Source organism: Lampris incognitus, chromosome 9 (assembly GCF_029633865.1).
Source record: "Lampris incognitus isolate fLamInc1 chromosome 9, fLamInc1.hap2, whole genome shotgun sequence".
NCBI lineage: Eukaryota > Metazoa > Chordata > Actinopteri > Lampriformes > Lampridae > Lampris > Lampris incognitus.
The window spans coordinates 6,904,666-6,924,309 of record NC_079219.1 but is presented as its reverse complement, the minus strand read 5'-3'; the positions used below and the strand labels follow the sequence as shown (position 1 = coordinate 6,924,309).

At 45.3% G+C, this 19,644-nt stretch overlaps 1 protein-coding gene across 1 annotated transcript; it reads left to right on the top strand.

The window, feature by feature from the left end:
• Window positions 1–348: 348 nt before the first annotated feature.
• akirin1 (akirin 1) lies at window positions 349–19,019 on the top strand. The gene is made up of 5 exons (XM_056285746.1): window positions 349–1,242; window positions 10,790–10,918; window positions 17,701–17,829; window positions 18,254–18,325; window positions 18,510–19,019. Exons 1-5 carry the CDS (start codon window positions 1,032–1,034, stop codon window positions 18,518–18,520), a joined length of 552 nt encoding a protein of 183 aa, XP_056141721.1. The 5' UTR covers window positions 349–1,031; the 3' UTR covers window positions 18,521–19,019.
• Window positions 19,020–19,644: the final 625 nt, after the last annotated feature.

The following is a 19,644-nucleotide window of genomic DNA, read 5'->3' as shown; positions in this document are numbered from 1 at the left end:
CATATCACAGTGGGGACACACCATACCCTCCCCTGTATAGGGGTACATATTGGACGGCTCATATCACAGTGAGGACACACCATACCCTCCCCTGTATAGGGGTACATGTTGGACGGCTCATATCACAGTGGGGACACACCATACCCTCCCCTGTAGAAGGGGTACATATTGGACGGCTCATATCACAGTGGGGACACACCATAACCTCCCCTGCAACACGAGCGAGCCTTATCTGGGCTCTCTGATGACGTCATTGTGCGGCCTCCCACCGCAGAACAGTCGTGCACATCTGCACATCTGTACCGTTTCTGTGTCGCCGCTGGTTTCTTGTCAGGCCACTGATTTAGCGGGACCACACGTGACGGCAGCACAACGTCTGCGTATTCAGTGACGAGACATTCTTAGTGGCAAACATCCCGTTCGGGTCGACCAGAGGACGCTAGACTCGTTGTTCCGAACCCGGCGCAGTTCTGGGCCCGAGTTTGTCGACCCGCAACTCCTGACGACCCCCCGTCGTTCACCTGATCCACCTGACTAATCACGCGAGGCTCGCGAGCCCTCCGCTCGAGTCCGGCCGGGACGTTCCGCTGCCGGCCAAGGGGTCGAGACGCGGCGAGGCGGCAGGCGAGACGGGGATTAAAGCAGCGAATCCGACGTCGGGGCGAATAAACGCGGCGCCGCGCCGCCACATCTCACTTTAGTTTCACGTCGGTTCAGAGCGGCTGGAAATATGCAAAGCGGTTAGTTGTACATATGTGGAAACCCCCCCCCCTCTCGTCCGAATGGTAGGGTCTGCCATTGTGACGTAGCGCGGCTTCGGCAGGCAGGCAGGCAGGCAGGCAGGGCTCGGCTCGGGGCTGAGGATCCGTTGTTGGGGAGAAAAGCCTGACGGAGTCCCAGAACAGCTCGTTGCCAGGCGCATCCGGCGTGCACCTCCCCCCCGCTCCGCCCGCTCCGAGGGACGTGTCTTCCCCCGCCTGTCCTCCACCTCTTTATACCTCCACATATCTGACGCTTCTGTCCGACCAAACATGGCTTGCGGCGCGACGTTAAAACGGTCGATGGAGTTCGAGGCCCTCCTCAGCCCCCAGTCTCCCAAGCGGAGGAGATGCAACCCGTTGCCGGGGAGCCCGAGCGCTCCGTCCCCGCAGAGATGCAACCTCCGTCCGCAGATCATCGACAGCCCGCCGCATGCGGCGTCTCCCCCTCCGGCCAGCGGCGGTGAACACCGGCTCACTCCAGGTACGACCGCCGGGCCGGGCCGGGCCGGGACCGGACCGCTTCACGTGTGTTTCTTGGGTGGATGACACGGGGTTGGGGGGGTTGGGGTTTTTGGGTGGAGTGGAGCGGAGCGGAGCGGATAGCTAACCTAGCCTGGGAGACTCAGTATCGGCGGGGGGGGGGGTGGAAGCTAAGTGTTAGCCTAGCCAAAATAACGTTAGCCTAGCCAGAATAACGCTAGCCTAGCCAAACTAACGCTAGCCTAGCCAGAATAACGCTAGCCTTGCCAAACTAACGCTAGCCTTGCCAAACTAACGCCAGCCTAGCCAAACTAACGCTAGCCTAGCCAGAATAACGCTAGCCTAGCCAAACTAACGCTAGCTTAGCCAAACTAACGCTAGCCTAGCCGAGAGATTCAAAATAGTGGGGGTTGGAGGCTACATGCTAGTCAAGCCGACCTGACGACATGGACGTCGTCGCGAAGTTATTGACATGGAACATTAAATTGATTTGGTATGAAATAATTATTTATAGCTGCAAAGAATTTGTATCAGGAATTCTCACATGTTACAATTCTAAGTAGAGCAGAATGGAATGGCTTTTCTATTTTTACAGAGGGGACTTCACACGCAGCTTGGTAGCCGGTTTGGAGCAGATTAACAAAACATGCTAACAAATTACGCGAATGTGTCATATTAATGAATTGTATTTATTAATCTAAATGAATTATAATGTAACTAAACGTTAATATTCCAATACATTACTACAAATAGGTTAACACTAATATGATGCTAGTAGTAGTAGTAGTAGTAGATGCTGCTATACTTGCACTGATTCTAGTATATTTTAACATTATACTGTCAAATTCTGCCAGTTGCAAATGCTATGTCACATTATGAAAAATATGTTTACATCGCATAAAAACCTGAACTTGGTAATTTGGTCATCTCACTTCAGATGAGTTTATGCGATACCAAGTTCCATCTATCATCTAATGAACAATGTATTTCTCGACATTGGGCATAATGCAACTTGGTCTTTTGTCTTTTTTGCCACTTCAGTTTTTATTGTTGAAGTGGCAAAAAGAGAAGAAGAAGAACGTCAAGTTGATCTTTGATATGTGTTTGTTGCCCTGGGACTCTTGTTATTACTAGTTTTATCAAACAATGTACTGTTTTGTTATGACTTGTACAATAGCTTGGAAACAATGGCTCAGTAGCAATCCCTCCAAGACGTTCACCTGTTCACTGTTTCCTGAAAAGCCAAATGGCTTCACAGCAGCCATGGGCACAACATGGCAGGCTGCTAATTAGGAGCTGCCTGGGTAACCTTGCTTGTATTGAGTGCCTCAACTGTCTACTGGTAGAAAAGGAGGGGTGGGGGGTAGGGGGGCGCTCTGTGCCATTTTTTTTCCTCCTTTGGCCTGGAAGGCATTGTTCTTTTTCTTTAGGGCTGTACGCTTCCCTCCCATTCACTTGAAAATATAACTCCCCTGTGTGTGCTGGATGGATGTGTATGTGTGTGGTAGGGGGTGGTAAGATAATTACCTGGATATCTCCGCTGCAATCGAGGGAGACATATTATATATGCCAATCTCTGGGACTGGGCAGGTTGATGGCAGCAAGGCCTAATTCGTATGCATTTTGAATCCTAATAAAAAAAAAAGAGAACTCACAGCCCTCTTTAGAATTATTTAATCATTTCATCATTGAGAAGCAGAAGAAAGGATTACAACGTTAGTCCCAGTCTAGTACTTGGGCTAACCTTCAGATTTAACCCTCAAAATATTGAAGTTTTTGCACGCCAGTAGCTAAAAATCCTTTGTCCTTTGCTGAACCTAAATCAAAAGGAGCAAGGCTCCACTTAGTCCAAATAATCCCACTATTTCCTGTTGCAGTGAAATGTATCCGCTTCCCTCTTGCCATGAAGTAACTGTGTGAAGAATTTCAATGACTCAGTAATCTAATAAGAGTGCACTACTGCCTCCCTGGCCACTAGTTTGCATTGACAAGGAACCCTTTTACAAGAAGTCTTTTGTTTCAGGGGTGCTCCCATTACCCAAGGGCTGTGTCTTGAGGTATTTGCCTCCTCTATTCAACTAGTTAAGCCTCCTTCATTCTGTCATTGTCTGGGTCCCTTAACATTATTGACTGCTTTCCATCACCCTACTAACTAAACATTTTTGCAGCTGACAAGTAATTGCAGCGTGACTATCAACCAACATCCCTCTCATAAGTGATGCACGACATCGAAACACTAACGCAGTTCAGCAGGTATTTGTAATGCCACTCGTCCACCTGTGGGAAGGGGATTGCAGTTATCACTGTGAGTGCCTAGCATTACCCTTTGTTGTCCTCTGGGTTGGTTAAAAGGAAATTTAGAAACGGTTGGACGGTAGATTACCTTTTAATATAGTTTATTAGAGCAACAATATCTGATGCAAATACGGGTTAAAGATGAGCCATGATTGAACAGCATCCAAGCTTGTTCTTGCTCATACAACCCCGATCTGTATGATATTAGTTGTTAAGACGATGTACAATTCGTAGCGTTGCTCCTTCCTTTACATTGAGTGTTTGTATGTGCATGGATATCAGGGAGTCCACATCGCTGCAAGATGATGCTGAGGGTGTGACACTTGGTGCATACACAAAAGCAAGGAACCCTAGGTGGCGGCAGTCTTTATATATGCAAGTGTCAACAGCTGCAGGGTTTGTGTGACAGCCAGGTTGAGAAAGCAGTGTCGTCACAGCTGGCTTCCTGTGAAATGCATTTATTTCTTGAGCTTTTGATGAAATTAATAGCTGTTAGTTTTGTCATTTTCATCACAAACCTAAATTCATAAATTTTTAAAGCTTGGATGTTATTTTGTTTTGTTTGTTTTTTGACATGTATTTAATTAGTGCCTTGTTGGAATTTTCTAAAACCCAGATTTTTTGATATCCTGTAATTACTAATGCAATTTGAACAATGGGCATCGCTTCAGTGTCTGTTTATTCTGAATTGGAGTGTTCGGAGTGTAGGGACATGGTTGATTAGTGTAAAGATTTGTCTGTAATAATATAAGTTGATGCCATAACTGTCTTCATTGCATTGTGATTTATTTCGTGCTAAGCAACTGCTAGGTTTCTAATGCACTCTCATTTTCCTCAGTGTCTGCCCGACTTGTTGAATTACAGCACAGCAGCTGCAGAGTATAAAGGAATGCAGGGGTGGGTGTCCAAGCATGCGTGCATGTGCTGCTGACATGAGGTCTTGATGCCAGGTATTATGCTCACCTTCACCAAGAGAGAGGCCCCTCATGGGACCTGTGCTGCACGCCTGCCTTTCTGCTGGGGTTTGCCCAGTGAGAGCGGTTTTTTGTTTTGTTAAAAGGTCAGCTGTCATTATCCGTCCCACCTACCCACACATGCTTTCCAGTCAGTCAGGTTTGATCTTTGGCGAAGACGTTGCTGCTCTGTGGCTATGCAGGTCACCAACTACAGCCATTTGACCGTAACTATTTCATAATCCCAATGGGCTCACCCATTTCACCCCCCTATTACCCATTGTGATGCTACCAGTCAAGTCTTGTACTTCAGCTAGTTCACCCCCTCCAGATGACAGGTGAGCTTGGGTCACTGCCTGGAGCATAATGTTGTCGGTGCAGCAGGACTGGTTTTAACCTCCATCAGCCCTCTTAACCAAACAGAGTTGGTAGGAAAGTGCATGGGTAATGAATTCAGGAATAATTAGTCCAGTCTATATCCAATTGATCAGTTGATGTGATCTATATATCATCATTGTGGCTGACTTCCTCATCCACTGGCCAGCACCTTCCCTCAGAACCTGAGGTTTAGTAATTGTAGCCTTACCCCATGGCTACATTTAACATAATGTATGTGGACTATTCGTGGAGCGGCTGCTGCCACACGACGCTTCCACTATAACCGATGAAACTGGCTACACCAGGCGTGAGAGCGGTGCGTAAGTGGTGTGTATGCACCGCGGAGATCCACTCTACAAATGTAAAAATAGGCCAGTTTTCTATTCGTATTTTTTAGGCACGGTATGCCCTTCTACACAGAACTATCATCAAGTGTCTAATTTTTTTTTTTAATTGAATCAGCGGTGTACAGGAAATGACTAGCTCATTGGCAGTTTGGTTTTGAGAGTTTCTGTTATTGTTTGTTCTTACCTCTCACCTGCGTCCTTAGATAATAGCTGATAAGAGAGATTGAAGTAGCGCACTGAATGACAGGGAAATGATAAAAGATTAGCGATCAGAGCTTATTAACCCAACTTTAGCTCCTTGATAACTGAAAACTCACTGTCTTGTTTTGCCTGTGACTCACAATCCTACGCCATACGTGCGCTGCAGGGGTAAAAAGAGACATTCTGCGGCACACCCGCTCCGCGAATGGTCCGCATATGTTACGTGTTCAGTGTAGCCCTGGCGTAAATAAGAATTGCCGTACATGGTTTACCCCTGACTTCTTGTGCTGATATTGAATGTATTTTTATTTGTTAGTCTCTTGTTGACTCGGATGTCAACTAAGTTGTTGCAACGCAGTTGAAACAACTTCTCCTGTCTCAAATTGCTTTTTAGATACTTCCGACACTTATTTCAATGGTGAGAAGGCCGCTAGCCAATTCCCATTTCTGTATTTGTTTTGCAACCAGTGAAAACCACTGTAGAGTTCCTTATTGCACAATGTCAGCTTGAGCTGACCCACAATACATCACAGGCTATCGCTTGTTAGTTTTAGCACATTCGGTCCCCCAGCTAGCCTTCAGCAGTAGAGTGAAACAAAATGAGTCAGCCACTGTTTTCTCTCAACCACCCTGCTTCAGCCCCACGTCCGATCCATTTGGCCAGTCTCCTGTCGTATTCACTGGTTTGCTTTGGCCTCTGCCTCTAAAGCCTTTTAGCCGAGGCTCCCTTGGCGGCTTTAACCTCACAGCCGGAAGTTTCTGACATTGATTGCTTGGCCTGGTTGTGGAAGGGTCATCGTTGCCAGGCAATGCCCACAATTGAAATTCTAGTAGTTGGCAGCAATAAGAAATGACTGGCGGCAGGGGCGGGTTTTCACCCGTCTGTCAGAGTTACCTTGGAGCATTGAATTGAAATCACTCAGCACATCTAGCAGGGTTTCACGAGAAATGTCCAACATTATTTCATTTACTAGTCAGAAATGACCAAACGTGAGTTTCATGTGGAGTGCGGCAGGGGTCACTATAGCCACGATCTCATTGAATAAGCTGATGTCTATTGCATAGATTCTCTGTACGGTTGGTAAAAGTTTGCGTGGCATCTTGGCCAATTGATTTCAGATGCGTGGATTAACTTTGTGGTAGAGGGGAAGAAATCCAATCCAACTCATCCTTCACTATAGGAAGGGGCGTTGAGCCCAAACTGACAAAGCTGTATTAAGAGTGAAAAGCTTTGCTGCAGCTAAACACACAGAGCCTGTCAGATTAGAGTCCTGTATTGTCAATGCAGGAAGGCTTCAGCGGCCCGCTACCCCTCCCTACCCCCTACCGCTCCCTTTGCTCTGTGTGCTCATTGAAGCCTCCAGTGTGATAATGCACAGCTTCATATCGTGGCTCATTTCTTAAAATGGGCTCTGTGGAGAAGGTTCTGCTTCCTTCGCCATTCAAAGAGGCCCGTTGATGCAGGGGGCCGGAGTAGTGACAGGGCTGCTTGTGCTCTCTCCACCCAAGATAAACAAGGCAGTGCTCTGTAGATAGAGGTGGGCCATTCAAACAAGGCCCTCACCCCCTACAGGACTGGAGAAAAGATAAGTTCCTCTTTTGCACTTGGCTATCTGTCAACACGGGTTCAGGTGATTGGCAAGAGGCCATGCCGTTTTCTGTTGTTTTCCCCAGTAGATTCCTGAACTTTAACCTGTGTGTGTGCGTGGGTGTGGGTGTGTGTTTGGCGCAGGCTGTTTTGGTAGCTGTAGCCCATATTGAAGTTGTTTTGACGCTGAACAGCAGGACAGTTTTCAGGCTCATCCTGACCAGAAGGAGGAAAGCTTTGAGATGACCAGAGGTCAACTGCTATGCAGGAGCCACACGCCTGTTTCCCATGATCCCTCATAACCATAGCCACGTGTGCTGGGGCTTAAGAACCGGCTATGAAGCGATCACAAGGTGTTTGTGCAGGGATGCAGCCTGGCCTGTTTTCTCGGGAGAGATCCCTGGTGAAGTGAAATGCTTGGTTTCACACTCTTCCGCCATGCTGTAGTCCAATATTCCCAAGATCGATCCACTCTAATCAGTCTACCTCTGTAGAAGCCTCTGGCATCCACATAATTGCCGAATAGCCCCTAAGACTATGAAACACAACATGGGTCTACTGCTATCTACTAAAGTCCAACATTTTGTATCTCAACCTGGGATTTGAGCCTTTTTAATCAATTGTAGCAGAACATGGTGGCATATTTTATTTGGTGCTTCAGAGGAAACAGTCACAGGATCAAAAAGCATGTTAACTGAAAGGATTTTTTTGTTTTTTTACGTGAGGCAATCAAAGATGAGGAAATGAGCTAGCTCACTGAGTCATTCTTTCATATACCCTGCTTTTGAAAGAAGTGGAATGTTCCTGGTGCTAAACTCAAAGAAGAGGACGGGTCCATTCACTGGGTCAAGAATCCTCAAGATGCGGCTTTTCCGGAGAAAAGATATGAAAACTATAGGAAGCCCCTTTCTATGGGTCTCAGGTAGGCACATGGTCCAAATCCACTGAAGACAAGACCTTACTTACCTGGACTCGTTTAATAACGGCGGCGCTTCACATTTATAACCCCGTGTCCTTGTTCATGCATATTATGTGCGTCAGCTCCGAGGCATTTTGATTTTCTTTTTCACCTGATATCAGTCTTGCCTAACCTTTTAAAGCCCTACATCTTGTCAGCACATGCTTGTTTTGAACCTGTGCTAGTCGAGCACCGCACACAGGAAGTTTGCATAGCTGTGGGTTACGTTCAAGAAACCTGTAATATCTCTAGATTATATTGCATGATTACAGCTTCCTGACGGTCCACGTTCAGTGTGGGATACTTTCTGGTAGAAGCGGTGACGCTGCTCCCCTTGATCTCCAGTTGGCTGGGCTTCTATCTTTCTGGATCAGACTAATTACAAAGCGTCTAAACGACTCCATCTTACTTTAACTTGCCAGAACTTGTTCTCCAGAGTGAAACTACGTTAAAGATATTTGCATAACACCCGGAACGAACTCGGCTCAGAGGTATTTTCAGTTTAATGACCCCGCACGTCTTGGTCTGTCTTTGCTGTGAAATGAAGTTGTGTGTTTGTGGCTCCTCCAGCTGAGTCCTGCTTGGTTTGTGTCACGTCATGTGTTGATGCTGAGAATGAATGAAGCTGGACATCAGCAGCACTGTCCTAGATGAATGCTCTCTGCTTTGCATTTACAAAGCATAGATACAAAGCAAAATGCATTCAGCTGATATGTAATGGTGTCACCTTTTAAAGAAATGGGTGGAGAAGGACTGTTGATGTCAATATCAATAAACATGTTTTATAATGGCGTCAGTATTGGCTAAGACTTCATAATGGTGCATTCCTAGTTTCTGTCTGGGGCGGCACGGTGGCGCAGTGGTTAGCGTGGTTGCCTCACAGCAAGAAGGTCCTGGGTTCGAGCCCCGGGGTAGTCCAACCTTGGGGGACGTCCTGGGTTGTCCTCTGTGTGGAGTTTGCATGTTCTCCCCGTGTCTGTGTGGGTTTCCTCTGGGGGCTCCGATTCCCTCCCACAGTCCAAACACATGTAGGTCAGGTGAATTGGCCGTACTAAATTGTCCCTAGCTGTGTGTGTGTGAGTGAGTGAGCGAGTGAGTGAGAGATGGCCGGGCAGCCTGTCCAGGGTGTCTCCCCGCCTTGCGCCCAATGACAGCTGGGATAGGCTTCAGCATCCCCGCAACCCTGAGAGCAGGATAAGCGGTTTGGATAATGAATGGATGGATGGTTTCTGTCCGATGTAGTCAAGAACAATGCGTCCACCCAGTCAGTTTTGTTAGTAAAATACATCAACAATAATTCAGTGATGCTTTGACACAGCACCCAGTACGTATAATGAAGTGGGACTGTGTAATAACTCGATATTATGGTTTATCTGCTTTCAAAGCTATTGTATCGGGATGAGATTAGGATATTGTCGTATTGCGATACATTGTTCTCTACTCTAAATGAATGATAAAAAATTATTACCTAAAATGTCTCATAAAACGCAGTCTGAAATTATTAAGGGAATATAACTAGTTTTGGTTTTATATTGTGCATTACCAGACAGTTCAATGTGGGGAATCATAGGTAGATCCTTAAACAGGGTAGTTTTGCATATGCAAGGAGATGTTGCTGCACAAAAATAGCACGAAGTAGATCGTGCTCGTTTGTCAACAAAATGTCAACAAAGTCAACAGTCAAAATAAAGCATAAATGCAGCCCAAAATATAGCTATATATAAAATATAGATGTATGTAAAATATAGCTGTAAATGAGGAGTAATTCAGGTATATCTGACACTAATTCAGCAAGCCTTAAATATATATATATACACACACACACACACACACACACACACATATATGTGTATGTATATATATGTGTGTGTGTAAAATATATAGATATACATTTTAATAAAATCCAGTGAGTCAAGTAAATTCTTTATGAGAAGAGTACAAGCCTTTTTCATGCCATAAGCAATCATCAGCATATGGCATGAAACAGGCTGGTACTGTCTCATAAAGAATTTACTTGACTCACTGGGTTATACTATATATATATATATCCATCCATCCATTATCCAAACCGCTTATCCTGCTCGGTCGCTGGGATGGTGGAGCCTATCCCAGCAGTCATTGGGTGGGGATGGGGGCACATATCTACTACTACTTTCGGCTGTTCCCGTTAGGGGTCGCCACAGTGCATAATCCATGGGGATGGTCGTGCGCGTGCACACACACACACACACACATATATATATATATATATATATATATATATATATATATATATATTAGCGGCACGGTGGCGCAGTAGTTAGCGCTGTCACCTCGAGTTGTCCAATCTTGGGGGGGGGGGGGGGGGTCATTCCAGGTCCTTTCTGTGTGGAGTTTGCATGTTCTCCCCGTGTCTGTGGTGGATTTTCTCCGGGTGCTCCAGTTTCCCCCACCATCAAAAAGACATGCATGTTAGGGTTAATACTCCTGTCTGTGCCCCTGACCGAGGCATGGCAAGACCAACTGGAGTTGATCCCCAGGTGCTGCCCACTTCTTCTAGCTACACAGCTAGGATGGGTTAAATGCAGAGGAAGAATTTCCCCATGGGGATCAATAAAGTAATAAAAATTATTGATAGCAGAAAATTATGTACAATCCTTGTTAAATAAGAGATAGGCAGCAAAAGTGATTATTGTATTTGATATTTAGGGCATTTTTCCACCTAGCAACTGGTGCCCAGTTTAGACCAGTGCCATTCGGCTTCACTGTGATTGTGTGTCTGTGTGTGTCCCTTGTTCCTTGGCATGGGTTTGACTTTGTTGTTCCTGTGGGTGTCCACGTCTCTACAGAGCAGATCTTCCAGAACCTCCGCCAGGAGTACAGCCGGATCCAGAGGCGGCGGCAGCTGGAGGGGGCCTTCAACCAGAGTGAGGCCCCCAGTCCCAGCTCCTCCCTTGCAGCCCCCAGCTCCCCACCAGGTAGGACTGAAAGTCCACTGATACACCTTTAGCATCTTATGTGGACAAATTGACCTTGGTTTAATGGTAAAGGGACAATCACAGTTTTGAATATTATCTCTGCATACAGTATATGACGTAGGCAGGGATTAAAATTCTCCGTTGCTATGGTGGATTTTCGTCAACTGGATTCCAGAGAGGCCATGTATGAGATTAATGCAAGGTTTTCTTTATAGGACTTCGGTGTAGCACCTAAGCATTTTTTTTTTTGAGACCCCCCGTTTTTCTCCCCAATTGTACCTGACCAATCAGTTGACTCTCCAAGCTGATTCTTTTAAGGGTACCGACAGAATTATGTCAGTGCTACCGAGAGCCTGCTCATGTTAGATCTGTCAGTGCCAAATGCCGGTAACTTGAGAGCAGGTTGTGTTGTATAAATATAAAATAAATATTGATAAAATTCCTTATGAGCCTTTTGAAAAGTACCTCCTCGTTTACCACTTGCTGCAAGTGCACATCTGGGTGAGTGAGTGTGTTTAAATCCAACAGTCAGGGCAATGGCGAGCTGGAAATAGTTTATTTGTCTTTTTTAATCTACTACCCCCCCCCCCTTTTTCCCCAGCCCCACTGCAGTAACTAACCTCGCTGCTACATTGACTAGATCAGGCTATCACACGTGCGTCCTCCGAGACACACGATAGCATCCTCACGCTTTGCCCTGGTGACTGTGGCAGGCTGGAGGTTGTAGGGACGGGTTTGAGAGATAGGGAGGGGTTTCATTTTGTGTGGTGTATTACAACAAAATGTTCTAAATAACAGAATGTTCTAGACAGATAAGTAGTTAGGGCTTTTTTTTTTTTTTACAACCAAAATTACATTTTTGTTATTACAAAGAGAGTCAAGTACCAAAAAAGGTACCGTTGGGTCCTGGTATCAGGAATCAGGAACACTTTGTCATTTCACTTCATGAATGCCGCTTCCCCCAGCCCACAGCAGTACAACACACATATCCAAACTAACACATATATCCAAACTAAACAAAACATCACTGTCCAAGGGAACGAACGCCAGCCAGGATGACTGTTGGAATCGCCGGTCTGCATGGGCTAGCAGTTAGCTTAGCCTGCCCCGCTTCCGCGTCTTGTCAGACCGCCCTCGGCGTTTCCTCCTCGGGCACAGCTGCAGGCAGGGCCGTGGTCCCTGGTTCCACTGGACGAAGCACACCAAGCTCTCGCAGCCGATCCAGCGCCAGCTCTCCCGGCCAGACACCCTCGACACACCTCCCCGCACTCCTCACGACGACCCAGTTCAAATGTGAACAGTACCCAACCCTGGCCTAAGTCGAATGAACGGAAGAAACTGCTGAGAGTTCTCTACCGCCCTGGAGAGAAAGGGTACCGTATTGGCCCTAATAAAAGATGACGTTTTTTTTCCTGAAATTTAAGATTAAACAAATGTATACAGATATTATATAGACTATAATATATTATATAGACTGTAAGATATTGTATAGACTGTAAGATATTGTATAGACTGTAAGATATTATATAGACTATAATATATTATATAGACTCTAAGATATTGTATAGACTATAAGATATTATATAGACTATAAGGAAGCAAATAAAGATGAAAATACAGCACAAAAAGACCATATAATAAAATAATCTATTTACCATGAGTCCAAACTAGGGGGTGTCTGGGTACCGTAGCGGTCTATTCCGTTGCCTACCAACACGGGGATCGCCGGTTCAAATCCCCGTGCTACCTCCGGCTTCGTTGGGCATCTCTACAGACACTATTGGCCGTGTCTGCGGGTGGGAAGCCGGATGTGGGTATGTGTCCTGGTCGCTGCACTAGCACCTCCTCTGGTTGGTCGTGGCGCCTGTTTGGAGGGGAGGGGGAACTGGGGGGGGGGGCGATAGCGTAGCGTGATCCTCCCACGCGCTACGTCCCCCTGGTGAAACTCCTCACTGTCAGGTGAAAAGAAGCGGCTGGTGACTCCACATGTATGGGAGGAGGTATGTGGTAGTCTGCAGCCCTCCCCGGATCAGCAGAGGGGGTGGAGCAGCGATCGGGATGGCTCGGGGAGGGAAAGGGGGGGTAGATGGGTCCAAAATAAACAGTATGTATGAATAATGAGAGAGCGTCTCATGACATATTCCAGGATGACTTCAGCTCGAAGTCGATCTTAACTCATCACCGAGTTTCACTTTCCTTCTTGCTCATGTCTGAGTGTACTGTGAAAAACAACAACCTGTTGTTATAAATATTGTCATGATAAGGGTCCAGAATGGTGTGAAAAATGCATGTTTTCACAATGCACCATGTCCAAACGCCTCGACCAAACAACACCCCCCCCCCGCCACCACCACTGCGCCTGCCATTTTTTAGTTTTTTTTTTCCGTCTCTCTGTTAAGTGGTAAGAGGCTCACGTAAAATAGAAAATGTGTTTTGTTTGCTGTTATAATGAGATAAAGTAAAAATGTATGCACTGAATATGAATGAGCTGGGCTGAAAAAACATTTTCAGTCAGTTTTTATTTTGTTGCTTTAATCCCTGTGTAAGGATGACGCTCTATTCTTTGATTTTAAATCTACTTTACCTCCAAATAAAGTGGGGGTTTTGTTTGCTTTAGAGAGGGTGCAAGCCACCACCACCCGCAAACCTGTGGGCCGCCAACAAGACAAGTTGGATGCTTACAGAAGTGGACATATTTTGAATAGTTGGTTCAAGTCGAGAGTTTTCGAGCTCTTGCAAGATTTATCTATCTGAAGAACAGTAGCAGCTGCACTAGAAATCCATTTTTTGGAAGGGGAAGTGGTTGTTAGTAAGCAGTGGAGTACTTGTTAGTAAGCAGTGGAGTACTTTTTAGTAAGCAGTGGAGTACTTGTTAGTAAGAAGTGGGGTACTTGTTAGTAAGGAGTGGAGTACTTGTTAGTAAGCAGTGGAGTACTTTTTAGTAAGCAGTGGAGTACTTTTTAGTAAGCAGTGGAGTACTTGTTAGTAAGAAGTGGGGTACTTGTTAGTAAGAAGTGGGGTACTTGTTAGTAAGAAGTGGAGTACTTGTTAGTAAGAAGTGGGGTACTTGTTAGTAAGGAGTGGAGTACTTGTTAGTAAGAAGTGGAGTACTTGTTAGTAAGAAGTGGGGTACTTGTTAGTAAGAAGTGGAGTACTTGTTAGTAAGAAGTGGGGTACTTGTTAGTAAGGAGTGGAGTACTTGTTAGTAAGGAGTGGGGTACCTTTTAGTAATGGAGTACTTGTTAGTAAGCAGTGGGGTACTTGTTAGTAAGCAGTGGGGTACTTGTTAGTAAGCAGTAGAGTACTTGTTAGTAAGCAGTAAAGTACTTGTTAGTAAGCAGTGGAGTACTTGTTAGTAAGGAGTGGGGTACCTTTTAGTAATGGAGTACTTGTTAGTAAGCAGTGGGGTACTTGTTAGTAAGCAGTGGGGTACTTGTTAGTAAGCAGTAGAGTACTTGTTAGTAAGCAGTAAAGTACTTGTTAGTAAGCAGTGGAGTACTTGTTAGTAAGGAGTGGGGTACCTTTTAGTAATGGAGTACTTGTTAGTAAGCAGTGGGGTACTTGTTAGTAAGCAGTGGGGTACTTGTTAGTAAGCAGTAGAGTACTTGTTAGTAAGCAGTAAAGTACTTGTTAGTAAGCAGTGGGGTACTTGTTAGTAAGCAGTAGAGTACTTGTTAGTAAGCAGTGGGGTACTTGTTAGTAGGCAGTGGGGTGGGTACTTGTTAGTAAGCAGTGGGGTGGGTACTTGTTAGTAAGCAGTGGGGTGGGTACTTGTTAGTAAGCAGTGGGGTACTTGTTAGTAAGCAGTGGGGTACTTGTTAGTAAGGAGTGGGGTACTTGTTAGTAAGCAGTGGAGTACTTGTTAGTAAGCAGTGGAGTACTTGTTAGTAAGCAGTGGGGTACTTGTTAGTAAGCAGTGGGGTACTTGTTAGTAAGCAGTAGAGTACTTGTTGGTAAGCAGTGGGGTACTTGTTGGTAAGCAGTGGAGTACTTGTTAGTAAGCAGTGGGGTACTTGTTAGTAAGCAGTAGAGTACTTGTTGGTAAGCAGTAGAGTACTTGTTAGTAAGCAGTAAAGTACTTGTTAGTAAGCAGTGGAGTACTTGTTAGTAAGGAGTGGGGTACCTTTTAGTAATGGAGTACTTGTTAGTAAGCAGTGGGGTACTTGTTAGTAAGCAGTGGGGTACTTGTTAGTAAGCAGTAAAGTACTTGTTAGTAAGCAGTGGGGTACTTGTTAGTAAGCAGTAGAGTACTTGTTAGTAAGCAGTGGGGTACTTGTTAGTAAGCAGTGGGGTACTTGTTAGTAGGCAGTGGAGTACTTGTTAGTAAGCAGTGGGGTGGGTACTTGTTAGTAAGCAGTGGGGTGGGTACTTGTTAGTAAGCAGTGGGGTACTTGTTAGTAAGCAGTGGGGTACTTGTTAGTAAGGAGTGGGGTACTTGTTAGTAAGCAGTGGAGTACTTGTTAGTAAGCAGTGGGGTACTTGTTAGTAAGCAGTGGAGTACTTGTTAGTAAGGAGTGGGGTACCTTTTAGTAATGGAGTACTTGTTAGTAAGCAGTAGGGTACTTGTTGGTAAGCAGTGGGGTACTTGTTGGTAAGCAGTGGGGTACTTGTTGGTAAGCAGTGGGGTACTTGTTAGTAAGCAGTGGGGTACTTGTTAGTAAGCAGTGGGGTACCTTTTAGTAATGGAGTACTTGTTAGTAAGCAGTAGAGTACTTGTTAGTAAGCAGTGGAGTACTTGTTAGTAAGCAGTGAAGTACTTGTTAGTAAGCAGTGGGGTACTTGTTAGTAAGCAGTAGAGTACTTGTTAGTAAGCAGTAGAGTACTTGTTAGTAAGCAGTGGGGTACTTGTTAGTAAGCAGTAGAGTACTTGTTAGTAAGCAGTGGGGTACTTGTTAGTAAGCAGTGGGGTACTTGTTAGTAAGCAGTGAAGTACTTGTTAGTAAGCAGTGAAGTACTTGTTAGTAAGCAGTGGGGTACTTGTTAGTAAGCAGTGGGGTACTTGTTAGTAAGCAGTAGGGTACTTGTTAGTAAGCAGTGGGGTACTTGTTAGTAAGCAGTGGGGTACTTGTTAGTAAGCAGTGGGGTACTTGTTAGTATGCAGTGGAGTACTTGTTAGTAAGCAGTGGAGTACTTGTTAGTAAGCAGTGGGGTACTTGTTAGTAAGCAGTGGGGTACTTGCCATGATGCAAATAAAGTATGGATTAATGATACAGCAAATTTTATACACGGATTTCTTTGTCGTGAATGTGTGTAGCGCTGGATAATAATCGTAAACAAGTGGGTCCCAGTAGGCCTTAGTCTACAAGGCTTCCTTGAGACGGACTAGTCGATCATTCACTGACAACCCCCGACTAGTCGACATGGGGGAAAAAAACTGGCTTTTGCTCATCCCCAATCGAAATAGGCTACATTGTATAAGAAAAGGCGAATAAAAACTGATGTAGGGCTGTCCGGGTGGTGTGGCGCTGGTTCAAATCCCCGCGTTACCTCCGGCTTGCTCATGTGTCCCTACAGACACAATTGGCCGTGTCTGCGGGTGGGAATCCGGATGTGGGTATGTGTCCTGGTCGTTGCACTAGCGCCTCCTCTGGTTGGTCGGGGCGCCTGTTCGGGGAGGGGGAACCGGGGGGAATAGCGTGATCCTCCCACACACTACGTCCCCCTGGTGAAACTCCTCACTGTCAGGTGAAAAGAAGCAGCTGGTGACTCCACATGTATGGGAAGGAGGCATGTGGTAGTCTGCAGCCCCCCCCCTGATCGGCAGAGGGGGTGGAGCAGAGACCGGGACTGCTCGGAAGAGTGGGGTAATTGGCCAAGTACAACTGGGGAGAAAAGGGGGGGGGGGTCCAAAAAAGAAAAGTTGTAATGCATTCCATGTAAAGGTGGTGGTGATTCATGGGTTGTTCATCAGTGACGTAGGCTCCAGCATCCCCGCAACCCTGATTGGGATAAGTGGCTCGGATAATGGATGGATGGATGTTGAAAAACATGATTGTTTCTCTTTAGGTTGTCTATATCAGAATATCCTGGGGTTTTGGGTTTGTTTTAACCGAATTCACTTATCTGTTGCACATTGTTTGAGGTTTTGATTTGGGTCATTTAGAGAATGAGGTGTACTGGAAGCCCAAAGCCTTTAGCTTCTAGTACTAATTTAGTCACGCGTTGCACAGGGTCCTCCCATAGATCACACCAGCTCCATTACTAGTTGTTACCTGGCCGGTCTCTGAGGCCTCTGTCAAGCCTTACCTTCATTATGCTGTCCGGGCCTGTGATTTATAAATTACCCTGTCCAAATGGGTCACGGTACACTCCAAGGCCTGGGCGAGTCAACCACATAGCTTAGACCGGATCCAGTTGCGATGTGAAGGAGATGACGGGGGGGGGAAATGGGGCCTATATTGCTGCGTTCTGTTCAACTGGGGAAGTCGGGGTTTTCGATATGTGACTCAGAACAAAACAGGAAACGACCCCTTTTAAATGGGAACTCCGTCTTCAACTTTCCCCAATTGTTTTCGGACATTACAGACCAGGAAGACAGGTCGTGTGCTGTAAAGCGGTTGCTTTTCTCATCCGTTCAAACTCTAAAATCCAACTCAAATCTTAAGAGTTGTGTGTTTTTAAGAGTCGGTTATTTAGTGGGCAGAAGCAAAGCTGTACGTTGTACTTGTTGAAGCTCCTGTTTGTGTTGGGGTGTTGTTGAGGTCTTGGTGACCTGTTGAGTTACGGGTCACAGGAGAGCGTGGATCTATTTTAAAAACCGTTGTGCGTTCTGTTCTCAAAAGGTGCCTCGAGGAAGGACCAGCCCTCGTTTACGCTGAGGCAGGTGAGCTTCCTGTGCGAACGCCTCCTCAAAGACCACGAGGAGAAGATCCGGGAGGAGTATGAACAGATTCTCAACACAAAACTTGCAGGTACAAAACATGCTCGTTCTCCGTTTCTCTAAAAATGACCAGTCCTGTTGGCATTTCCCACAGCTGGGTTTGCCAACTCTTCTTGCGCTCCCACAGTCGATGAAGCATACACCGAGAGCCAAATATCCCCTTCCCTCACCAACCAAGCTGTCTGCACAACATAACCTCCCTGATACTCCCTGCTCAGTTATATCTGGCCTCTTTTGGTCACTTCAGGCTGAATTTGGAGATGCATTTAGATGCCATAATGGTGAATCTGCATGAAGTGGGTTTAATGATGAGACGTGGAATTAACAAAGCGTGTTAAAGATGGTGTAACTTCAGCTGAAGCAAGGCTGTTCAGGATTTCTGTGCACTAGCTGTTGTTTTGAATTACCAGTGTTGCTGTTTCAACCAACCCCCTAACTTGCTCTTCCTCTTTTAGAACAATATGAATCTTTTGTGAAATTTACACAAGACCAGATCATGCGAAGATATGGCGCCCGGCCTGCTAGTTGTAAGTGTTACCAGGAACCACACACATCTTATCATTTTATGTTAGGAAAGTAAATGAGCATCCTTCAGTGGAAGCATAGATTCTGGTTTTATTGTTAAAAACAAGTCCAAAAGCACAGCTGTAGTATGCCATTTTCATCTGTTTTGTTCTCTACCACATCCATTATTTGATCCTTCTGTTTCAGATGTCTCTTGAACTCCCGTCGACGAGGTCCCAGCCTCTCACAAGATGGCCGCCCTTCTGCCCCTTCCTCCATGTAATTTTCAGTTTTATTTCCTTTTTTTCTCAAGCCGTTTGGGTGCCATTTATAGCCACACCACTTATTTTTTTTTTAATCTAAAAGTGATTTCTTTCTCAAACTATTGCTGCTGCCCGAAATCAAGAAGAATTTAAGACGGAAAAAAGAAATGCAAGAAGTCCCGTTTCACCCTCTCTCTCTCATTGATAGGCTCTCTCTCTGGAAATCTTGACTAAAGCAAAGCAGATTTGTGTCAATCCTTTGCCGACGCTGTAAAAAAAACCTGCTTTGCTAATGTGGTGGTTGTGTATAACGTGCCAGCACTGCCCCTTCACAGCAGCTGTATTAAATAGCTTCTCACATTCTCCCACTTTTCTTGTTTTTTCCTCCAGCTCTATACCTGAGAATGTGGATTTTTTTCCCCTGTTTTAAAAAAAATAAAGTTCCGTGATTAAATATCTGTTGTCTTATTTTGATGTACATTTTCTTTCTTACAGTGGGAACTGTGAGCAGTACTGTGATCGTATATTAAGTCAAGTCAATTCTATTTATATAGCCCAATATCACAAATTACAAATTTGCCTCAAATATTACTACCTCTATCGAAATGTTTTGCCGGTTTATTTCTTATATCCGAATACCTGAATAATATCTGAATGACGGGTACTGATGCAAACTGTAAACTCCGCTGTGCCGACCCCTGAGAAACGGGGAACAAGGCGAAAGAAGAAGAGATTTCTGCTATCTGAATGCACTGGGATTCCATTTTTCCAATATCGAAGGGATCCATCCACCTGCAGTGTCTCACTATGTAACATGTCGAAGAAACTTGGCTTCCAAAGTCGCTTTACTCTGAAAGATGTGTGGCTGCTGATAGATGTCAAAACCCCAGAGCACGGGAGGTATTTCCTTATCCATTTCTGTATATCTAGATATATATATGTGTGTGTGTGTGTGTGAGAGAGAGATTTTAAATGGTTGTCTGGTATGGGAATGAAATTTTCAGACGTTGCTTTTGTTGCTTTAAAATTTGAACTCAGGCGCTACCTTGTGGTTGGTCTGCGTCATTGCACGCAATGGT